Below are 21,775 nucleotides of genomic sequence, written 5' to 3'. Positions count from 1 at the left end.
AATGCAAATGTTAATATACATCATTATATTGGTTTCTTCAAGGTGTTTTGTGTGAAAGTGTTGATGTAGACGACAATTTACCTCCACAGTCCTCAACATCAGATACAGGAGAGCAGGATGACATACAAACATTTTATTTTATTTTATTAATATGCGTTGGGGCGCTGTTGTAATTCTGGGAAACTTCGAAACGGACTCCTTAACTTATTAATAAGCAGCTAAGTATTTGTATATGCTATTAATACAGTGCACTACATATGCATCGGAGTAACATATCTATGGCATTTTAAAGACCTATTCATGTTGCATTTAGTAGCAATGTAAAATTCAAATCATTAACATGAGAAGAGTCCTCTTCGATGTTTCTCTATAATGTACACACTGCATTCTGAATTCCTCTGAGAGTTATAACAGCTTCTCTTTGTGCTATGATCCCTCATGGACTATGGAAGCTTTCTAGTGCCAAAATACAAACCAAGTCATATGTTGAAATAGAAAAATGACCAGTGTATTGCATTGCAGGATGTTGCAAATTCATAGTGGCATAATGAAATAATACACATGTTGTTAAACAATACAATCTTATTTTTTTGTTTTATCCCTGCTGAATTGCTTTTCAGCATCATAGTATTTTAATGCCACAATGCTTTAATTATTACCAGGCAACCCATGCTGATATTGAGTGTTGCTTATCTATATCCCAAACTACAGATGCCCTGAAAACCTAATTTTGATGGTTCCATGGGAGTGCTAATATTCTGTGGTCAACCACACCTATAATCCCACCCCAGGATTTTATTTGGATCTAATCTCTGGCTCTACATAGTACTTAATGTTGGCATTGTATTTAATTTTGCAATTCAATGTGTATTACATTTGATTCAGTCACTACCATCATACTGCTTTAAGCAATGTAAGGCATTTTTTTACATTCAATTGTGGCATTAAAATACTGTGATACTGTCATACACGTAAACAAAAAATAACAATCAGAACAGAATGTCATTTGCAGATATATTGAAAAGATTTATAGATACTAACAGCACAAATAAATACATTATGTCTTGATTTTACATAATTTTGTGTAATGCTTTGGAGATGGGTAAAAAGTGGTGTTCAGAAACGGTACAATACTATGTGGTTAATTCACTGAGGTCATGTAACAGGGCTCATATGGTATATGAGCATGTTACAATTGAATTAACCCTCAGAAAAAAACTGTAGTGTTAAGATCTCTCTAGTGGGCTTAACAATCTTTAGGCTGGAGCTACTGCCGTGTCCTCGGAGGGGCACCTATGGTGTGTGGTTCGAATCCTGACAGGGAGTTCGATTACACCGGCTACACATATGTAATGCTTACATATTTATATGTATTTGAAATTATTGTGTTAATGAATTATAAGAGTGGTTGATATGTATGAAAGACATTTGGATGGGTACTTTTTTATTTTATTTTGGTGCGTTGTAACGCATCTAAGGATATTCACATTATGTCTTATGGATATTAATTCCCCCTTGTGATCTTTGAGGATCTCCTGTATCTTTTAATAATTTGTACATATGTTTAAATTATTTACAGATATCTTTAAATCATTGACATATATATTTTTTCAAATTAAATTTATATGATTTTGTAGCGATTTAAATAATTTGCTGATATCTTTTTAAAAATAATTTATCTAGATGCAATAATCTTCCACACAAATTTGAGTTATGTGATTTTTGCTTTAACACCATTTATACATTACAAGATATTTAAAAATGTGTGGCATTCTCCACTATACACATATTCATTTTTTTTTATTCTAAATTAATGAAATCAATTTTAGCTGAAAGCTGAATGGATATCTTGTGTTTCGCCAATATATTTTTAATCAAATGTTTCAGGAAATATTGTAAGGTCCCTCAGATCTCTGAATAGCATGTGTCAAACAATTATCTCCGTGAAACACCCACATTTATTGAATATATATATATATATATATATATATATATATATATATATATATATATACATACATACTACTGCATTCATTAGAAAATACAGTAAAAGTTATATTTTTAATTGTTTTAGTATTCTGTGCTGTTCTCTTCACCCCAAAAATTTAAAATCTCTCAAGGGAAACAATGTCTTATAATTTGCCCAAACATCAATATTTTTAAACAAACTTTTGAGAGTAAATACACATTTATCTCATTGCAAAAACTATGCACAATATCATGTTTTTAACATTTTGTAAATAAAATATAAAAAATATACGTTTTATGTTAAAATTATTAGACCCAAATGTTTGAATGGCTAAGATACTTCACAATGTTGTCCAAGAGACCAATGTCAAGGTGCTACTATATAAAATGGATTTACTGTGAGTTTGTAAAGCAAGGGAGTTAAAAACTACCATAAAGAGCATGACCTTGGGAGGACATTGGCTATCAGGCCAATTAAAATTAATTGTTAATGACAAATTGGAACTTAATACAAAAGGCAACCAACAACAGTTCCAGAGATAAAAAAGACTTAATTAGAATGAAAGTTCTTTTCATGCTATTTTACCCATCAAATGTTTTTTGGTATTTTTTTCAGGCTTTAGCAAAATGATATAACATTTTGGTAGAAAAATACATAGGAGTAATCCAAAACTGGAAGCCAAAATTGCAAATACCTCCACAGCTACACTGAACTTCCCAGGAGAGCTGATATAAGCTGGGATAAAGGTGATCCAGACTGCACAGAATATGAGCATGCTGAATGTGATGAATTTGGCTTCATTAAAGTTATCAGGCAGTTTACGAGCCAGAAAAGCCAGCACAAAGCACATGGCAGAGAGGAATCCAATATACCCTAACACAGCATAAAACCCCACTGCTGATCCTACATTACACTCTAGAATGATTTTGTCTTTGAAGTACTTTGTGTTTCTATAAGGTAAAGGAGGTGAAATTGTCAACCAAAGGCCACAAATCAGGACCTGTATGAGTGTGAAAGCAAGAACACTTAACCTCTGCTGTGTGGGCCCAAACCATTTCATAATATTATTGCCTGGCAGTGTAGCCCTGAAGGCCATTAACACCACTATTGTTTTCCCCAGAACACAAGAGATGCACAGGACAAATGTGATGCCAAATGCAGTGTGGCGCAACATACAGGACCACTCAGAGGGCTGGCCAATGAAAGTAAGTGAGCAAAGGAAACACAGAGTTAATGAGAAGAGCAGGAGGAAACTGAGCTCAGAGTTATTGGCTCTTACTATTGGGGTATATCTGTTTCTGAAAAATATTACAGCTATTGTTAATGTTAGACAAGCTCCAAATAGGGAGAATGTCACTAATAGTATTCCCATTATTTCTGAAAAGGACAGAAACTCAACACTATTTAATAGACACTGATTTTTGTGTTCATTTGATCTGTATTCCAGTGGGCACTTAATACAGTCCAATGAGTCTGAAAATAGAAAGAAAAACCTGAATTAACCTGAATCACCTTAATTAACTGTGATATAACACACACACACACACACACACACACACACACACACATATATATATATATATATATATATATATATATATATATATATATATATATACACACACATATATACACACAGTACTGTGCAAAAAGTTTAGGTAGGTGTGAAAAAATGCTGTAAAGTAAGAATGCTTACAAAAATAGACATGTTAATAGATTATCAGTTAACTAAATGCAAAGTGAGTGAACAGAACAGAACAGAATACTCATCCATCATGTAATACCATCAGGGAGGCATCTGTTTGGCCCCCAAATGTATTCTACAGCATGACAACGACCCTAAACATACAGCGAAAGTAATTAATAACTATCTTCAGAGTAAAGAAGAACAAGGAGTCCTGGAAGTGATGGTATGGCCCCCACAGTGCCCTGATCTCAACATGATCGAGTCTGTCTGTGATTAAATGAAGAGAGAGAAGCAACTGAGGCTGCCTAAATCCACAGAAGAACTGTGATTAGTTCTCCAAGATTTTTGGGCCAACCTACCTGCCGAGTTCCTGTGTGCAAGTGTACCTAGAAGAATTGATGCGGTTTTGAAGGCAAAAGGTGGTCACACCAAATATAGATTGTTCTTCTGTTCACTAACTTTGCATTTTGTTAGATAAATATAATAAATTAACATGTCTATTTTTGAAAGCATTCATACTTTACAGGATTTCTTCACAACTGCCTAAAACGTTTGCACAGTACTGTATGTATATATGTATGTATGTATGTGTGTAAGAGAGACATAAGATCTTAATCACCACATGCTGTAGCTTACCTGTTGTATTACTGACTTCTCCCTCAGCACATGGAATGCAGTCAAAGCAGCAGATTGGCTTTCCTTTGACAATTGCCTTACGAGTCCCTGGAAGGCAGCTCTCACTGCAGACTGACTTTGGCACCTGAAAAGTAGAGGCATAGTACCTTACAAATGTGCCTAGACATCTACAGAAATAAATATTATACATATAATTTCAGTATCATAGACAGAATTTTGCATAATAAAACTAGTTGTACCTTATTATGCAGTGTAACACTTTAACTAAACAAACAGCAAGAAAACAAATTCAACAAATGTATTTAAGTGCTTTAAATACAAGGTTGAGTATTTTACCTTCTCCTGGTTATCTGCCCATGTGACTTTGGCATCATTCATTATAAATTGTTTTCCTTGTGGTAAAGAAGTGTCATACAATCCAATAATTCTGAATGTTGTCAGACCCTCATTGTTAATCTGCCAATTTACTAATTCATATCGTGCTGCTGTATCTCCATTTTCATCAAAATAGACCTTCTCTCCTGTCCATGTAGTGAAATTAACTGTTTTCAAGTATTGCAATACCTAAAAAACAATAAGACATTACCCGGATTGTTTGTATTTGAAAAAAAAATAAAAAATTGAAAAAATAATATATATTTTATATACCTGCCAATTTTCTATCTTATTCTTAGTTGTGCAGTTTGTTCCATTATAAGGCTGTTGTCCATTTTTCCATGTGAACAGATTATGCACTGAGTGTGCTATAGCATACACTGCTTTATACATGCAGTTTACTAATCCCATCTCTGATAAATCAGTGTATTGGTTGTTTACTCCATTCAGTGTCTCCATCCCTGTGCATGGCTTTATCTTTGCATCATTGAAACCATTTAGGCTACAGTTGAAGATATTTTCCCAAAACTCATTGAAGCCAGTGTTTCCAGGTGTAATAGATGGACGGACATTTAAAATAAATTCTTTCAGACCTGGTATTTCAATACTTGGGATTGCAAACCCAATCGCCCCACTTAGAACTTTGTAGTTATCCTTTGTTGCCAGATGCCTATTTTTAATCCAGGCTTCAGTGCCCACCCACTGGAAACCTGTGATATTTTGAATCAACAGTTCTTTAACCAAAAAATCCAGGTCTGTTACACTTGTAAAAGCAACAATTACCTTTGAAGTAGATCTTTTCATAATTTCTACAACTTTCAGGAATTTCTCTCTTGAAAGAGTTGTATAAATGGCTTCTGAATATTCAATACAAACGCCCTCCTGTTGGGCAGCTTGTACAAAGGTTGCCATTCCATTGTTACCATAATCATTGTTAGTCCTAATAGCCCCAACCCAGGTCCATCCAAAATGCTTGACAAGGTGTACAAGTGCTGTGCTTTGGTAATAATCACTTGGGATTGTCCTGAAAAGGGTGGGGAACTGATTTCTGTTACTGAGGCATGAACACGTAGCAAAATCACTTACCTGTAGTGAAGACAAAATATAATGTGAAAATGTCATGAATATAATATACAGTATGTATATTGTTATGTAAATATGAGTTAGAAACTCTCCATTTACAACACAGAAAATAAAATGTTAAATATCCTAATTATTTCTTAATGATTGTGATGCATGCAAAACTAAAATGTTACTGTACTGTAAACTTTCAATTTGAAGTGGAATACAGGATCTTACCACTGGCATGTTAAAGGGTCCAACAGTTGTTGCAATTCCTATTGTTTGTGTGGAACTACCATGGCCTAAAATGGCATGGACAGTAGTTGGTTTGTTGCAGGACTGGTCTGAGAGAAATCCTTTTTCTGGCATATTCATTAAAGCCAGCGATGCTTGTATAGACAATGAGATGGAGCGACAGGAGTCATATATCTTGTATCCCAGGGAAACATCAGGAAGAATTTCTGAACTGTTATTTATTTTTTCAATAGTAAAGATCATTGTCTGAGCAAACTGGAATTCTTCAGGATACAGACTGCAGGAAAAACAGATTCAGTTATATCACACAATAACAACACAATTAACAATCAAAATAACAATAACAATAATTTGTCTTGGTATAATCCACAAAATTCCTTATTTCATTAGGAATTGTGCAATTTCTGTTTTTTATTGTGTTTATTGTTTCAGTTATTTAAATATATATTTTTTAAAAGCACCAACCTTTCACATCTGACTTGTCCTTGGCTGCTTTTAAAAGCATTATTCACAATGACAGGATTTTTGTGGAATGAAAACATAGCTCCTATGATGATGTCGCCTTCTTTTGAAAACTGAGGCAGTTCCTGTGCTCCATATGGCTGACAGATGGGCTTTTCAGCACCTGTAAAAAAAAATATTAATACCACTTTCACAAGCAGCAACATCATACACTGTGCCTTATTTACTCCTGTCTGGAACCAAAATATGTCAGCTGAGGGCAGTTATATACTGCATTACAGATATCATGCTTGGATTAGCAATGAGCAATGTTCAATCTCGCAGCAGTTCTCGAGGGATAGTGAAGTGTTTTAATCTGCCAGGGGAACAAATGGCAAAACAAAAAACAAAACAAAAACATTGACTTAAGAGTCAGTACAGTTGTAAATGAATGTGTCTGCATAGACATTCACATTTATCTTCAATTTGTTATTTTTATTGTATTTAATTGCATGGTTTGTGTTGATTTGATGATCAATTACTTATCACATAGTGCAATGGTATTATTTTTATTTTGGCAGGAGAAACATTGAGTAGGTTTGAATTGTGACAGGAAAATCCACACCAACAAGAGCACAATGATACATATAGATAGATATTTGTAATTTTCCATGTTTTTATGTTTTTATTTTTCATTTGCTTTTCAATAATTGTTTAGAATAAATTACTAAATTTAATGTTAAATGTATGTTTCAAGTCCTGTGACTAAGCAGAGTGCTTTTATAGGGGCTTTACAGAGCTCTGAGTCAACATATTCATGTTCTGGGGAGGGGGTTACTGTCTTACTGTTTAGAGTGGTTTATTTCCTTTGTTATTTATAGTTTAGGATTATTTTATAGGGGTGTTGTAGGATTATAAATTGGTTATTTTCATGTAAGAAATATATTTTTGTATTTGATGTTTGGGGATGTATGTTTTTAATGTTTCTTTTGTTGCCCCTATTTGCTAATGTTAGGGCTGGGGAGAGGGGCTAAACTGATGAGTATTAAAGAGGGATCAAGGAGGCAGTGATGGCGAAATGAGGCTTCGTGAAGCACTGAGGCTTTCCAGCCAATTGTATCTCACATTACTCAACACAGTGTACACTAGTGACATGTGCTTGTAAAAATAAGTTAGAGCAGCCAAATCATTAGAGATCAGTGCAGAAACACTACTGACATGTAGTAGCCTTATACTACTGCTGTAACCAATAAGCATTCTTATGATATCACTTTATAATATACTCATAACCTATAGTAATTATAATTATTGCTAGGTTTGTTGTTGGTCAAGTAATTAGTAAAATACAAAGACTAACTGCCACCTGCACAGCTTCTTTCCCCCAGGCCATAACCCTCACAAACAAGATCCATTCCCACATCCCTTCTCTTTGACCACTTGTATATTTTTACTTTTAACTGTACAGATCTGATATTCAGTGGCATAGCCAGGAATTCACGGTGGGGGGTCTGGGGGTCCTCCCCCACAATTGTTTTTAATCGCCTTCAGAACTGCCTTAATTCTACATGGCATTGATTCAACAAGGTGCTGAAAGCATTCTTTAGAAATGTTGGGCCATATTGATAGGATAGCATCTTGCAGTTGATGGAGATTTGTGGGATGCACATCCAGGGCACGAAGCTCCCGTTCCACCACATCCCAAAGATGCTCTATTGGGTTGAGATCTGGTGACTGTGGGGGCCAGTTTAGTACAGTGAACTCATTGTCATGTTCAAGAAACCAATTTGAAATGATTCGACCTTTGTGACATGGTGCATTATCCTGCTGGAAGTAGCCATCAGAGGATGGGTACATGGTGGTCATAAAGGGATGGACATGGTCAGAAACAATGCTCAGGTAGGCCGTGGCATTTAAACGATGCCCAATTGGCACTAAGGGGCCTAAAGTGTGCCAAGAAAACATCCCCCACACCATTACACCACCACCACCAGCCTGCACAGTGGTAACAAGGCATGATGGATCTCATTCATGTTCTCATTCTGTTTACGCCAAATTCTGACTCTACCATCTGAATGTCTCAACAGAAATCGAGACTCATCAGACCAGGCAACATTTTTCCAGTCTTCAACTGTCCAATTTTGGTGAGCTTGTGCAAATTGTAGCCTCTTTTTCCTATTTGTAGTGGAGATGAGTGGTACCCGGTGGGGTCTTCTGCTGTTGTAGCCCATCCGCCTCAAGGTTGTATGTGTTGTGGCTTCACAAATGCTTTGCTGCATACCTCGGTTGTAACGAGTGGTTATTTCAGTCAAAGTTGCTCTTCTATCAGCTTGAATCAGTCGGCCCATTCTCCTCTGACCTCTAGCATCAACAAGGCATTTTCGCCCACAGGACTGCTGCATACTGGATGTTTTTCCCTTTTCACATCATTCTTTGTAAACCCTAGAAATGGTTGTGCGTGAAAATCCCAGTAACTGAGCAGATTGTGAAATACTCAGACCGGCCCGTCTGGCACCAACAACCATGCCACGCTCAAAATTGCTTAAATCACCTTTCTTTCCCATTCAGACATTCAGTTTGGAGTTCAGGAGATTGTCTTGACCAGGACCACACCCCTAAATGCATTGAAGCAACTGCCATGTGATTGGTTGGTTAGATAATTGCATTAATGAGAAATTGAACAGGTGTTCCTAATAATCCTTTAGGTGAGTGTATATCATAATATCAGCCCAAATGGCTTAGCGAGAATAACCTGGCACTCAAAGTGTCTGAGGTCTGCGGTTTGAATCCTATTTATAATTCAACTCTCCATTGCACATATCCTTCTTTTTGATTATTTGTTTCTTCTTGTATTCATAATTGTGTTTTGTATATTATATATTCTTCTTAAATTTCTTCCTTATGTTACTATAATTAATGCTGACACCTGTACCAAGACAAATTCCTTGTACATCTTTGTATGTTGGTGAAGAAAGTATCTCATTCTGAATCTGAATATTTTCTTCCAAAATATACAGTGCCTTGCGAAAGTATTCACCCCCCTTGGCATTTTTCCTATTTTGCAATTACAACCTGTAATTTAAATGGATTTTTATTTGGATTTCATGTAATGGACATAAACAAAATAGTCCAAATTGGTGAAGTGAAATGAAAAAAAAAAACTTGTTTTAAAAAGTTCTAAAAAAAAAAAAAATGGAAAAGTGGTGCGTGCATATGTATTCACCCCCTTTGCTATGAAGCCCCTAAATAAGATCTGGTGCAACCAATTATCTTCAGAAGTCTCATAATTACTTAAACAAAGTTCACCTGTGTGCAATCTAAGTGTCACTTGATCTGTCACATGATCTCAGTATATATACCCCTGGTCTGCAACACCACTGAGCAAGGGGCACCACCAAGCATGCGGCACCATGAAGACCAAGGAGCTCTCCAAACAGGTCAGGGACAAAGTTGTGGAGAAGTACAGATCGGGGTTAGGTTATAAAAAATATCCGAAACTTTGAACATCCCACAGAGCACCATTAAATCCATTATTAAGCCGAACACTGGGCTTTACGGAAGAGTGGCCAGAAAAAAGCCATTGCTTAAAGATAAAAATAAGCAAACATTTGCTGTTCGCCAAAAGGCATGTGTGAGACTCACCAAACATATGGAAGAAGGTATTCTGATGAGACTAAAATTGAACTTTTTGGCCATCAAGGAAAACGTTATGTCTGGTGCAAACCCAACACCTCTCATCACCCCGAGACCACCATCCCCACAGTGAAGCATGGTGGTGGCAGCATCATGCTGTGGGGATGTTTTTCATCGGCAGGGAATGGGAAACTGGTCAGAATTGAAGGAATGATGGATTGTGCCAAATACATGGACATTCTTGAGGGAAACCTGTTTCAGTTTTCCAGAGATTTGAGACTGGGATGGAGGTTCACCTTCCAGCAGGACAATGACCCTAAACATACTGCTAAAGCAACATTCCAGTGGTTTAAGGGGAAACATTTAAATGTCTTGCAATGGCCTAGTCAAGCCCAGACCTCAATCCAATTGAGAATCTGTGGTCTTAAAGATTGCTGTACACCAGGGGAACCCATCCAACTTGAAGAAGCTGTAGCAGTTTTGCCTTGAAGAATATTTTCGCAAGGCACTGTACTACATCCAACACTTCAATATCTTCAGTAATGGCACTCAGCACTCTCTTTGCAACAACCAACCAATAACAACCCATGAAGTAGGGGGAGTTTCACTTCCTTATATACAACCCAACACTCAACTCAAACCATTCACGTAGTTCTACAGAAAGTGAGGCCTTGTTTGTCATCGGTCACGTGCGTCTCTGAAAACGATACAAGCCTTGAAGCAGGGCTTCCACGGAGACTGACCTGTGTGCTTGACACACGCTATGAGGCTTTGGTATCAAACGTAACATCACTATAACATCACTATAAGGAGGTCAGTTTGAGAAAGTTGGGTGGGACGTTCATGCCTGCACATTTTTGATCGTGTGCTTAGTATTAGTTTATTTTATTTAAATGTTTTCCTTTTTCTTGTTATACTTGTCATTGTTTAAGCAATTATGAGTGCTGGTAGTGACATTTTCAGTTATTTTGTTCCTATACTTTTGTCTGTTTGTCCTAAAAGACGATAAATGTCATTATTTTTGGATGCCTGTTACCCTTGGTCTTAAATGTCTGACACCTGGACCACATGCAAAAAAAGTCTGACAAAAATGGAACAGAGGTGAATGTTTATTTTGCTATGTGATAGAGAATCAGTCAGATGATTTTCAAGGACAAAACAGTCTAGAGTTTAGACCAATTCAAATCTCAATATGTAATGAGCGTTTTTATGAGAAGAAGGCCCAACAAAAAATACATCGCTACATCGTATAGATTAATACTTCTTGATTAGTGGGTAGTTTTGATTTGGTCTAGGCATTTCCAAAACACATATAAAACAAACACAAACTGTATATTTTTGAAATTATAACATATAAGAGGTCAGTATTTGTGCATCCTCCTTTCATTTTGATGGCACTGGGAAAATGCTTCCTGTAGTGTTTTGGAAGTTTTATCTCAGGTATTTATGAACACTTCTCCAGCACTCTCAGAATTCCTGTTTTTTTTGCCAGTGAACTGCTATTTTGAGGTCAAACTACAAGTGTTATAAGGACTTTAGGTTTGGAGGTTGTGATGGCCTTTTGAGAAAATAGATTTTGTGTTTACAATTTCTTTGTGTACCTGCACATTCCAGCTTGAAAATGTTAATCTTAACATAGATTTAATTAACTGTTGTACCCCTTTGTATTAACACTAGCCTACTAATAGTGTGGAAACAAGAGTATACCCTCATATAAGCTTAAACTGTACATTATTAGGATCAGTATGTTTAGTAGTAAATATGAAATATTGGGTCAGATTTAATCAAAACTTTGTTCGAATTGAGGGGGGGCTGGGGAGTCCAGGACCCCCCATAAGAGAGAGAACTTTGAACTTGGGGGTCCCGATATTTCATTGAATACAAATATTTTTTTTTGTTGAAATGAATGCCCTGATATGAGATTACTTTGTCGGCTAGTCCCACTTTTTGACCCGGCCTAAATCGTTTGAGGCGGCCTAAAGGCGGCCAAAATGTGAATGTGAACGCGCCGGGCCCTGGGCCGGATGGAAAGCGTCAATGTGTGATGCAACTCAAGCCACGCCCCCAGAGATGTGCGTCTGAATCAAGGAGAAAACACAGGCACTGGAACAGCTGGACAAGATACACAGTATTGTCTCTATATTGTTTGAATGTCTTATCGATCTATAGCCTTAAATGTACTGATACATTTCGCTAGCTCACATCTTTATATATTAAAAAAGTATAGGCTAAGTAATGAGTTATAATGATGTAATCAATTCAAACTACTCGGTCGATTAAAATAAAAGTGTGTAGCTGTTAAACTTGCTATTGTTTTTTTCTTGTACTAAATATGATTGAAGTCAGAAATTTAACAGTATGCATTCTACACCTGAAAACTGCATTGTGAAATTGTGAACGGGACCAGGTAACTTTATTAATTATCTGAATTTTGCATTAAAACGATATAAAATTCACAGAGGCAGGTTTCCATTCAAATCAGTGCATTTTAAAACGAGACCAGCTGTTTACTATCCAATCTGAAATGCGATTACATTGAGCTGAGCAGTACAATCACAAATGCCAGCGTTGGAGGTAACAACTGGGACGGTGCAGAAATTAAAGCGCTGTTTACAATGTGGATGGAAAATAAAGTTAAAACAGAAACCTCAGGAAGTGCACAGCGCTGCTGTCTGAGGATACAACTATAGAAGCTTCACAGAGGCTTCTTTTGATGCATACGATTGCATACTAATGCATAAGATTTATTTTGATTTAATGCAGATGTCCTAATAAAGGCGCTTTGCTTTCGGGTGAATTCTATAACAGCACTTTTAGACTTGCAGAACCGAAGATAGACATTTGAAAAGGGAAATATATTAATTTGATTCCCCATTGAACCAGCACATTTTTAAATTATATTTGAAAGCTTCGGCTGCAAATGGTTAAGATTACTTTCAAAGAAAATATAGAACAGATCAATAGCCTATATACATCAATATTAATAAGTTGTGATTATAAATACATTGCATACACCTGTAAACAGACCTAATGTCATGCGTCACTGGTTTGTTTGAGCAGATTTGTTTATTCCCGGCATGCATTTCGTTTAGGCCTCCTTTTCGCCCGCATATGTGAACGCACTTAGGCTCCTAAAACCGCAAATGTGAACGCGGTCTCTAAAAAAAAGCCGGACCAAATTTGAGGCGGCCCAGGGCCGGCCTAATAAGTGTGAACGGGGTCTAAGTGTAAACATAAAAATCTTCTCTGATTTAGGATTGTTTACACTTTAGTTACTATAACTATAGTTTTTTTCACCTTCATGCTGAACAGCAGCTAGTTTGTAATGCAGCCGCTAGCTGATTTTTTAAATTCTTATCTATTAGACAATTATACGGAAGCGTATTGCTGCCACACAAGAAAAAAAAATAAAAAAATCCTCCTCGAGTAGTTTGGAGGCGTGTTGTTGCCAGGGATTTTTTTTTTATTTTGGGTGGGGGCGTGTTGCCATGAGAATAAAATGTTAGTCCAAGACCATTTGTACTTATGGGTAACCTCACGATATGACAGAACTGGATACGAAGGATAGAAACTACATAAACGTATTAACATATTACTTGTGAGACTTTCTAACATGACTCTTTCAGGATCCAGTATGTGAAGAAGGTGTCTGGTGGCTTGAGTTTCCACAAAGCCCTATTGAATGCATTTAAGGTGCACCATTTTATACCCATGTAGCTTTCTGTGAGTACCTATTTCTGCTATCACAAACTACACTACTTCAAGTAAAGCTGACCTGTTTTCCTAGTAAAACTTTCTGAATGTTCTCATACTGAGCACAGTTCCGTTAATGTTGGTCAAACATTGTAATATTTGAAGACCAAGGTAAAAGTAAAAGTGGACAATGTCTGACACACTTGCAATTCCTGTTAATCTAGTGAAATGGGGATCATATGGTGTACCAGCACGTTACAGGTGACTTAACTCTACACAATGAAATATATCAGGCTTTTAACTAAAGAGACACATTGTTAGAATGATTTGCATGAGCAATATACTTTCAGTTCCTATACATCCTGTGTATTTAGAGGTTACCCATAAGAGCTACAAATGGTCTTCGGCTACATTTTTTTATATTTTTTTCATGGCATTTTTTGGTTGGCAACACCGCCCCCTCCCCAGGATTAGGGGATCCCCATAAGCTCTAACCCAATTCAAACACTGCCACCTGCTAACAGCCAACTACGAACCTTTAAACCATAGCAGTTATATGTATGATTAGAATAAACTAGAATCTTAAGTCAAAAAGTCAAGTCAAGAACTGAAAACAGTTTTGTATTTTTTTATTAGTGGATAGGTAACAGTTTTGATTTAATTCCAGGCTTTATCAAGTCTGTATATCTTATGCTGAGTTAATAATATACACATTGAATGTAATTAGATTTTTCATTTAACTAGCAGCCTGAAAAATTGGTTGACAAACAATTTTGCGAACATTGGTTAGCAGATCTATTCAAATTATTGAATAGATTATTAAGAATAAATTGAAACTTAATACATAATGCAGACAATAACTACCTTGTCATACATTGCTACTCAAAACTGCTCAAATATATAGTTACAGAGATAACTCGAAGACTTAATTAGCATAAAAGTGCTTTTCATGCTATTTTAACCATCAAATGTTTTTTGGTATTTTTCTCAGGTTTAAATACAATTATATAACATTTAGGAAAGAATATACATAAGAACAAACCGAAACTGGAAGCTAAAATTGCAAATATCTCTACAGCTACAGTGAACTTCCCAGGAGAGCTGATATAAGCTGGGATAAAGGTGATCCAGACTGCACAGAATATGAGCATGCTGAATGTGATGAATTTGGCTTCATTAAAGTTATCAGGCAGATTACGAGCCAGAAAAGCCAGCACAAAGCACATGGCAGAGAGGAATCCAATATACCCTAACACAGCATAAAACCCCACTGCTGATCCTACATCACACTCTAGAATGATTTTTTCTTTGTAGTACTTTATATTTTTATGAGGAAAAGGGGGTGATATTGTTAACCAAAGGACACAAATCAGGACCTGTATGAGTGTGAAAGCAAGAACACTTAACCTCTGCTGTGTGGGCCCAAACCATTTCATAATATTATTGCCTGGCAGTGTAGCCCTGAAGGCCATTAACACCACTATTGTTTTCCCCAGAACACAAGAGATGCACAGGACAAATGTGATGCCAAATGCTGTGTGGCGCAGCATACAGGACCACTCAGAGGGCTGGCCAATGAAAGTAAGTGAGCAAAGGAAACACAGAGTTAATGAGAAGAGCAGGAGAAAACTGAGCTCAGAGTTATTGGCTCTCACTATTGGAGTGTCTCTGTTTCTGAAAAATATTACAGCAACTGTTAATGTTAGACAAGATCCAATTACAGAAAATGTCACTAATAGTATGCCCATTATTTCTGAAAAGGACAAAAACTCAACACTTTTTAATATACAGTGATTTCTTTGTTCAGTTGATTTGTATTCCAGAGGACACTTCATACAATCCAATGAGTCTGAAAACAGAGGGGAAAAAAACATCTAATATCTTTTTGACCTAAATCCTGACAGCTCCTTATAGTAATATATATCAAATATCAATCCATTTTTTTCTGAAATATATTCAAAATTAATTATACAGTCATTTATTAATGAGTTGATGAGGGAGTTATCATGCAGTGTTTTTAACTTCATGATGCACGTTCACGTTTGGCCCAAAACCTCAGGAGAATCAGGATTGTGGCCAAAAAAATGACCACAAAGACAGGATCAATCACAAATACTTCCGTTAAAGACATAAAAATTATGAAAACACTGGATAAACACACCGATTTCCACATGTAAACCCGCATTTCACATGCAACTTCTACTGAGATAATTGTATATGCTTGAATGACCGCATTATAGTAGTGAAAGATAGCTGCTCAGTTTACTGTGGGTTTCAAGAACATAAGTTTGCTAATTCATGTGCAATGTCAAAAGTTATTATTACTATGCTCTCTATATTGTTATTGCTCTGTTGTGCGCTAGACAACTAGATACTGGGCACAAACCACAGCTGTACACTATTTAATATCAACAAGATGTCACAATGTCAGCATCTCGAGTATTGTTCTCACACATGTAGACCACCCTTTCTGGGATGTTCCTGAAAAAACAGCATGAGTGATGTCCTTATAGCTAATTTGCATATGAACTCACTCTTTCTCCGTAATTTGCATGATGTTGGGTTAACAGCTGCTCCTTCTGAGTGCAATAAACCCCATATAAACCACATACTGTCTCGAAGTAAAGTAAAAACTTTCAATTTAAAGTTAAAAAAAATGTAAACTCTGACTATATGACACAGAATTTTGACATGGGCCGCGATTAAATCAAAACTTTGACCCACCCACTAATCGAAAACTACAGAACTGTACTCAGTTGCGGCTTCATCTTTACTAAGAAGCCACTTTCTTCTAATCATAAATATAACCGCTATGATGTACAGGTTTGTAATTTGTTATTAGCGGGTGGGTCAAAGTTTTGATTCAAAGTTTTGATTTAATCCGGCCCATGGATGATTCACTTAATCTCAAATTAGTCCATATTAATGTCCAGATATGCAAAATTAATTAAATATTATTTTAGGAAGTTTGAACATTTTTAACACATCATTTTATTGCTTACCTGTTGTATTACTGAATTCCTCCTCAGCACATGGAATGCAGTCAAAGCAGCAGATTGGCTTTCCTTTGACAATTGCCTTACGAGTCCCTGGAAGGCAGCTCTCACTGCAGACTGATTTAGGGATCTGAAATATAGTGATTTAAAGCAATAATTATAATATGAGTAGCATCAAAAGGAAAAACTATTCTTATAATTTCAGTTATAATGTAGAATGAAGTCTACATTCCAAGATGTTTCCAGTTCCTCCGATCCATAGCTTCCTTTTTCCACGCCATGGGAGGCCTTCATCCAATAGTGGATAAATATACTTTGTAGTATCCTATTGGCTTAAAGGAGTGGCCCAGTGGCAGTAATTTTGTATGAAATGGCAGATACCACTTCTACAAGACTGAGAACATATTTATTTTGTGTGCCAAAACTGGTGGATCATTTTGAATTCTCATGGTAAAACTTTTCTCTTAATCATCAGCTTGAATTATTCTTTCCTCAAAACTGATAATCAAACATATACATACATATATACACCGATCAGCCATAACATTATGACCACCTGCCTAAAATTGTGTAGCTCCCCCTTTTGCCGCCAAAACAGCCCTGACCCATCGAGGCATGGACTCCACTAGACCTCTGAAGGTGTGCTGTGGTATCTGGCACCAAGACATTAGCAGCAGATCCTTTAAGTCCTGTAAGTTGCGAGGTGGGGCCTCAATGGATCAGACTTGTTTGTCCAGCACATCCCACAGATGCTCGACTGGATTGAGATCTGGGGAATTTGGAGGCCAAGTCAACACCTTGAACTTGTGACTCATCAGACCAGGCCACCTTCTTCCATTGCTTCGTGGTCCAGTTCTCACGTGACCATTGTAGGCGCTTTCGGCAGTGGTCAGGGGTCAGCATGGGCACCCTGACTGCTCTGCGACTACTATGCAACAAACTGCGATGCACTGAGTGTTCTGACACCTTTCTATCAGAACCAGCATTAACTTTTTCAGCAATTTGAGCTACAGTAGCTCGTCTGTTGGATCGGACCACACGGGCCAGCCTTCACTCCCCACATGCATCAATGACCCTTGGCTGCCCATGACATTGTCGCCAGTTCACCGCTTTACCTTCCTTGGACCACTTTTGATAGGTACTGACCATTGCAGACGGGAAACACCCCACAAGAGCTGCAGTTTTGGAGATGCTCTGACCCAGTCATCTAGCCATCACAATTTGGCCCTTGTCAAAGTCGCTCAGATCCTTACGCCCATTTCTCCTGCTTCTAACACATCATATTTGAGGACAAAATGTTCACTTGCTGCCTAATATATCCCATCCACTGACAGGTGCCATGATAACGAGATTATCAGTATTATTAACTTCACCTGTCAGTGGTCATAATGTTATGGCTGATCGGTGTATATATATATATATATATATACACTCACCTAAAGGATTATTAGGAACACCATACTAATACTGTGTTTGACCCCCTTTCGCCTTCAGAACTGCCTTAATTCTACGTGGCATTGATTCAACAAGGTGCTGAAAGCATTCTTTAGAAATGTTGGCCCATATTGATAGGATAGCATCTTGCAGTTGATGGAGATTTGTGGGATGCACATCCAGGGCACGAAGCTCCCGTTCCACCACATCCCAAAGATGCTCTATTGGGTTGAGATCTTGTGACTGTGGGGGCCAGTTTAGTACAGTGAACTCATTGTCATGTTCAAGAAACCAATTTGAAATGATTCGACCTTTGTGACATGGTGCATTATCCTGCTGGAAGTAGCCATCAGAGGATGGGTACATGGTGGTCATAAAGGGATGGACATGGTCAGAAACAATGCTCAGGTAGGCCGTGGCATTTAAACAATGCCCAATTGGCACTAAGGGGCCTAAAGTGTGCCAAGAAAACATCCCCCACACCATTACACCACCACCACCAGCCTGCACAGTGGTAACAAGGCATGATGGATCCATGTTCTCATTCTGTTTACGCCAAATTCTGACTCTACCATCTGAATGTCTCAACAGAAATCGAGACTCATCAGACCAGGCAACATTTTTCCAGTCTTCAACTGTCCAGTTTTGGTGAGCTTGTGCAAATTGTAGCCTCTTTTTCCTATTTGTAGTGGAGATGAGTGGTACCCGGTGGGGTCTTCTGCTGTTGTAGCCCATCCGCCTCAAGGTTGTACGTGTTGTGGCTTCACAAATGCTTTGCTGCATACCTCGGTTGTAACGAGTGGTTATTTCAGTCAAAGTTGCTCTTCTATCAGCTTGAATCAGTCGGCCCATTCTCCTCTGACCTCTAGCATCAACAAGGCATTTTCGCCCACAGGACTGCCGCATACTGGATGTTTTTCCCTTTTCACACCATTCTTTGTAAACCCTAGAAATGGTTGTGCGTGAAAATCCCAGTAACTGAGCAGATTGTGAAATACTCAGACCGGCCCGTCTGGCACCAACAATGATGCCACGCTCAAAATTGCTTAAATCACCTTTCTTTCCCATTCAGACATTCAGTTTGGAGTTCAGGAGATTGTCTTGACCAGGACCACACCCCTAAATGCATTGAAGCAACTGCCATGTGATTGGTTGGTTAGAAAATTGCATTAATGAGAAATTGAACAGGTGTTCCTAATAATCCTTTAGGTGAGTGTATATATATATATATATATATATACATATATACATACATACATACATACAGTGCCTTTAAAAAGTCTACACCCCCTTTCATGCATTTAAAATATATATTTTTTCCCCTTATCTTTACTTCACTCTATTCATATTCCCTTCAATCCTTATAAGTGCCCCAGTCCCTGTCGATGACAAACATCCCCATAACATGATGCTGCCACCACCATGCTTCACATTAGGAATGGTGTTCTTTGGGTGATGTGTTGTGTTGGGTTTGTGCCAAAAATAATGCTTTGCATTTAGGACAACATCTAGAATTTTAGATTAGTCAGAACACAACATTTAAAATCACATGGCGACAGATTATTATTAAGTGTTGTTTTGCATACTTCAAATGGGATCCAATGTTGGCTTCCTTGCATACCATACAGGACAGATTCATGGTGTGTTTAGGATGTCGTTGTCACATGTTGTCAAACTTTTACCAGTTTACCATAAAATTTTGTAGTTCTTGCAAGGTTGCTACTGACCTCTTGGTAGCCTCTCTGATCAGTCTCCTTCTTGCTCAATTCAGTCTACATATCTCCATGGAAGAATGGCAAGAAGGAAGCCATTTCTGAATATCGCCACGTAAAATCCCACTTGGGATTTGGAAAAAGCCATGTGGGAGACTCTGAAAAGATGTGGCAAAAGCTTCTGTGGTCTGATAAAACAAAAGTTGAACTATTTTGACTAAATGTAAAGCATTATGTCTGACAAACCCAACACAGCACCCAGGTGACACCATCCCTACTGTGAAGTATGGTGGTTGCAGCATCATGATATGGGGATGCTTTGCATCGGCAGGGACTGGGAAGCTTGTCAGAGTAGAGATCAATATGGATGTAGCTAAATAAAGGCAGGTTCTTGATGAAAACCTGCTTCAGTCTGCAAAATATAGATGCACATTTGACACTGGAGTTGCTTAAAAACAAAGTAAATGTCCTAGTGGCCCAGTCAACACCCACACTTGAATCTGATTAAAATCTGTGCCAAGACATGAAGATTGCCGTCCACCACTGAACCTCATCCAACTTGACAGAGCTTGAATGATTTTTGCAAAGAAAGAGGTGTGTATATTTTTATCTTTTTTCTTTTTTTCTTTTTTTTTTAACAGGGACAGTGCACATTAATCAACATTTAATAAATGTAAATGTGTCAGTTAGCCAAGTGGCAAATTTTCATCTGTTGTCCCTTGCCAGTTTTTAAAAAGGCAGGTACCTGTAATAAAATATTACACACAATGTTTGAAAACACACAACAAATGACATAACATTAAACAATCCAGATAAACAAACCTAAATATACATATGATGCAGTTAATTCTTAAATAACTAAATTAATAATACAATTAAAATATTTTGTTTGCAAAGGTATCCTGGTCAAGAATGTGATATCACTTAAATCAAATTTACATTTTCAATATCTAGAAATAGTGGGTTAAAATGTTACCTGATCTTGATCACCAACCCACACAACTCTGACATCATTCATTACAAACTGCTGTCCATCAGGTAAAGAGGCATCATACAGACCAATTATTTCAAATGCTGTGATTCCCTCCTTGTTGAGCCGCCAGTTTACCAATTCATAACTTGGTGCCGGATCCCCATTTTCATCAAAATAGACCTTCTCCCCATTCCTGGTTGTGAAATTCACTTTTGCCAAGTAATGCACCACCTGCAAGTTAACCTATAACTTGTAAGCCATTTTCATGATTATTTTGTGTATGCATTTAATTTGTGGTGATATATATATATATATATATATATATATATATATATATATATATATATATATATATATATATTATTTACCTGCCAAGGTTGTATCTTCATTTTATTTGCACAACTTTTTTCATCAAAAGGCCCTTGTCCATTTTTGCATGTGAAAAGATTATGCACCGAGTGTGCTATAGCATACACTGCTTTATACATGCAGTTTGCTAATCCCGTCTCTGAAAAATCAGTGTATTGGTTATTTATTCCATTCAAAGTCTCCATCCCTGTGCATGGCTTTATCTTTGCACCCCTGTGAGCTGTTAGGCTACAATTGAAGATACTTTCCCAAAACTCATTGAAGCCAGTGTTTCCAGGTGTATTTGATGGACGAGCATTTAGAATATATTCTTTCAGACCTGGTATTTCAGTACTTGGAATTGCAAAACCAATCGCCCCACCTAGAATTCTGTAATTTTCCTTTGTTGCCAGATGCTTGTATTTAACCCAGGCTTCAGAGCCCACCCATTGGAAACCTGTAACATTCTGAATCAACAGTTCTTTAACCAATAAATCCAGATCTGATACACTTGTAAAAGCAACAATTACTATTGAAGTAGATTTTTTAATAATTTCTACAACT

The 21,775-nt window shown here is 37.2% G+C and overlaps 1 protein-coding gene and 1 pseudogene across 1 annotated transcript; both read right to left on the bottom strand.

Moving 5' to 3' along the window:
• Positions 1-2,540: 2,540 nt before the first annotated feature.
• LOC136753907 (extracellular calcium-sensing receptor-like) lies at positions 2,541-4,670 on the bottom strand. The gene is made up of 3 exons (XM_066710288.1): positions 4,629-4,670; positions 4,293-4,416; positions 2,541-3,442 (listed from the first exon to the last, which is right to left on the bottom strand). The coding sequence occupies exons 1-3, from the start codon at positions 4,668-4,670 to the stop codon at positions 2,541-2,543; spliced, it is 1,068 nt and encodes a 355-aa protein (XP_066566385.1).
• Positions 4,671-14,695: 10,025 nt separating this feature from the next.
• LOC136753906 (extracellular calcium-sensing receptor pseudogene) lies at positions 14,696-15,622 on the bottom strand (annotated as a pseudogene).
• Between the last annotated feature and the right edge of the window lie 6,153 nt (positions 15,623-21,775).

This window comes from Amia ocellicauda, chromosome 7 (genome assembly GCF_036373705.1).
Source record: "Amia ocellicauda isolate fAmiCal2 chromosome 7, fAmiCal2.hap1, whole genome shotgun sequence".
NCBI classification, from domain to species: domain Eukaryota; kingdom Metazoa; phylum Chordata; class Actinopteri; order Amiiformes; family Amiidae; genus Amia; species Amia ocellicauda.
Note: the sequence above shows the minus strand (reverse complement) of the source record. Positions and strands in the feature narration are given on the sequence as shown.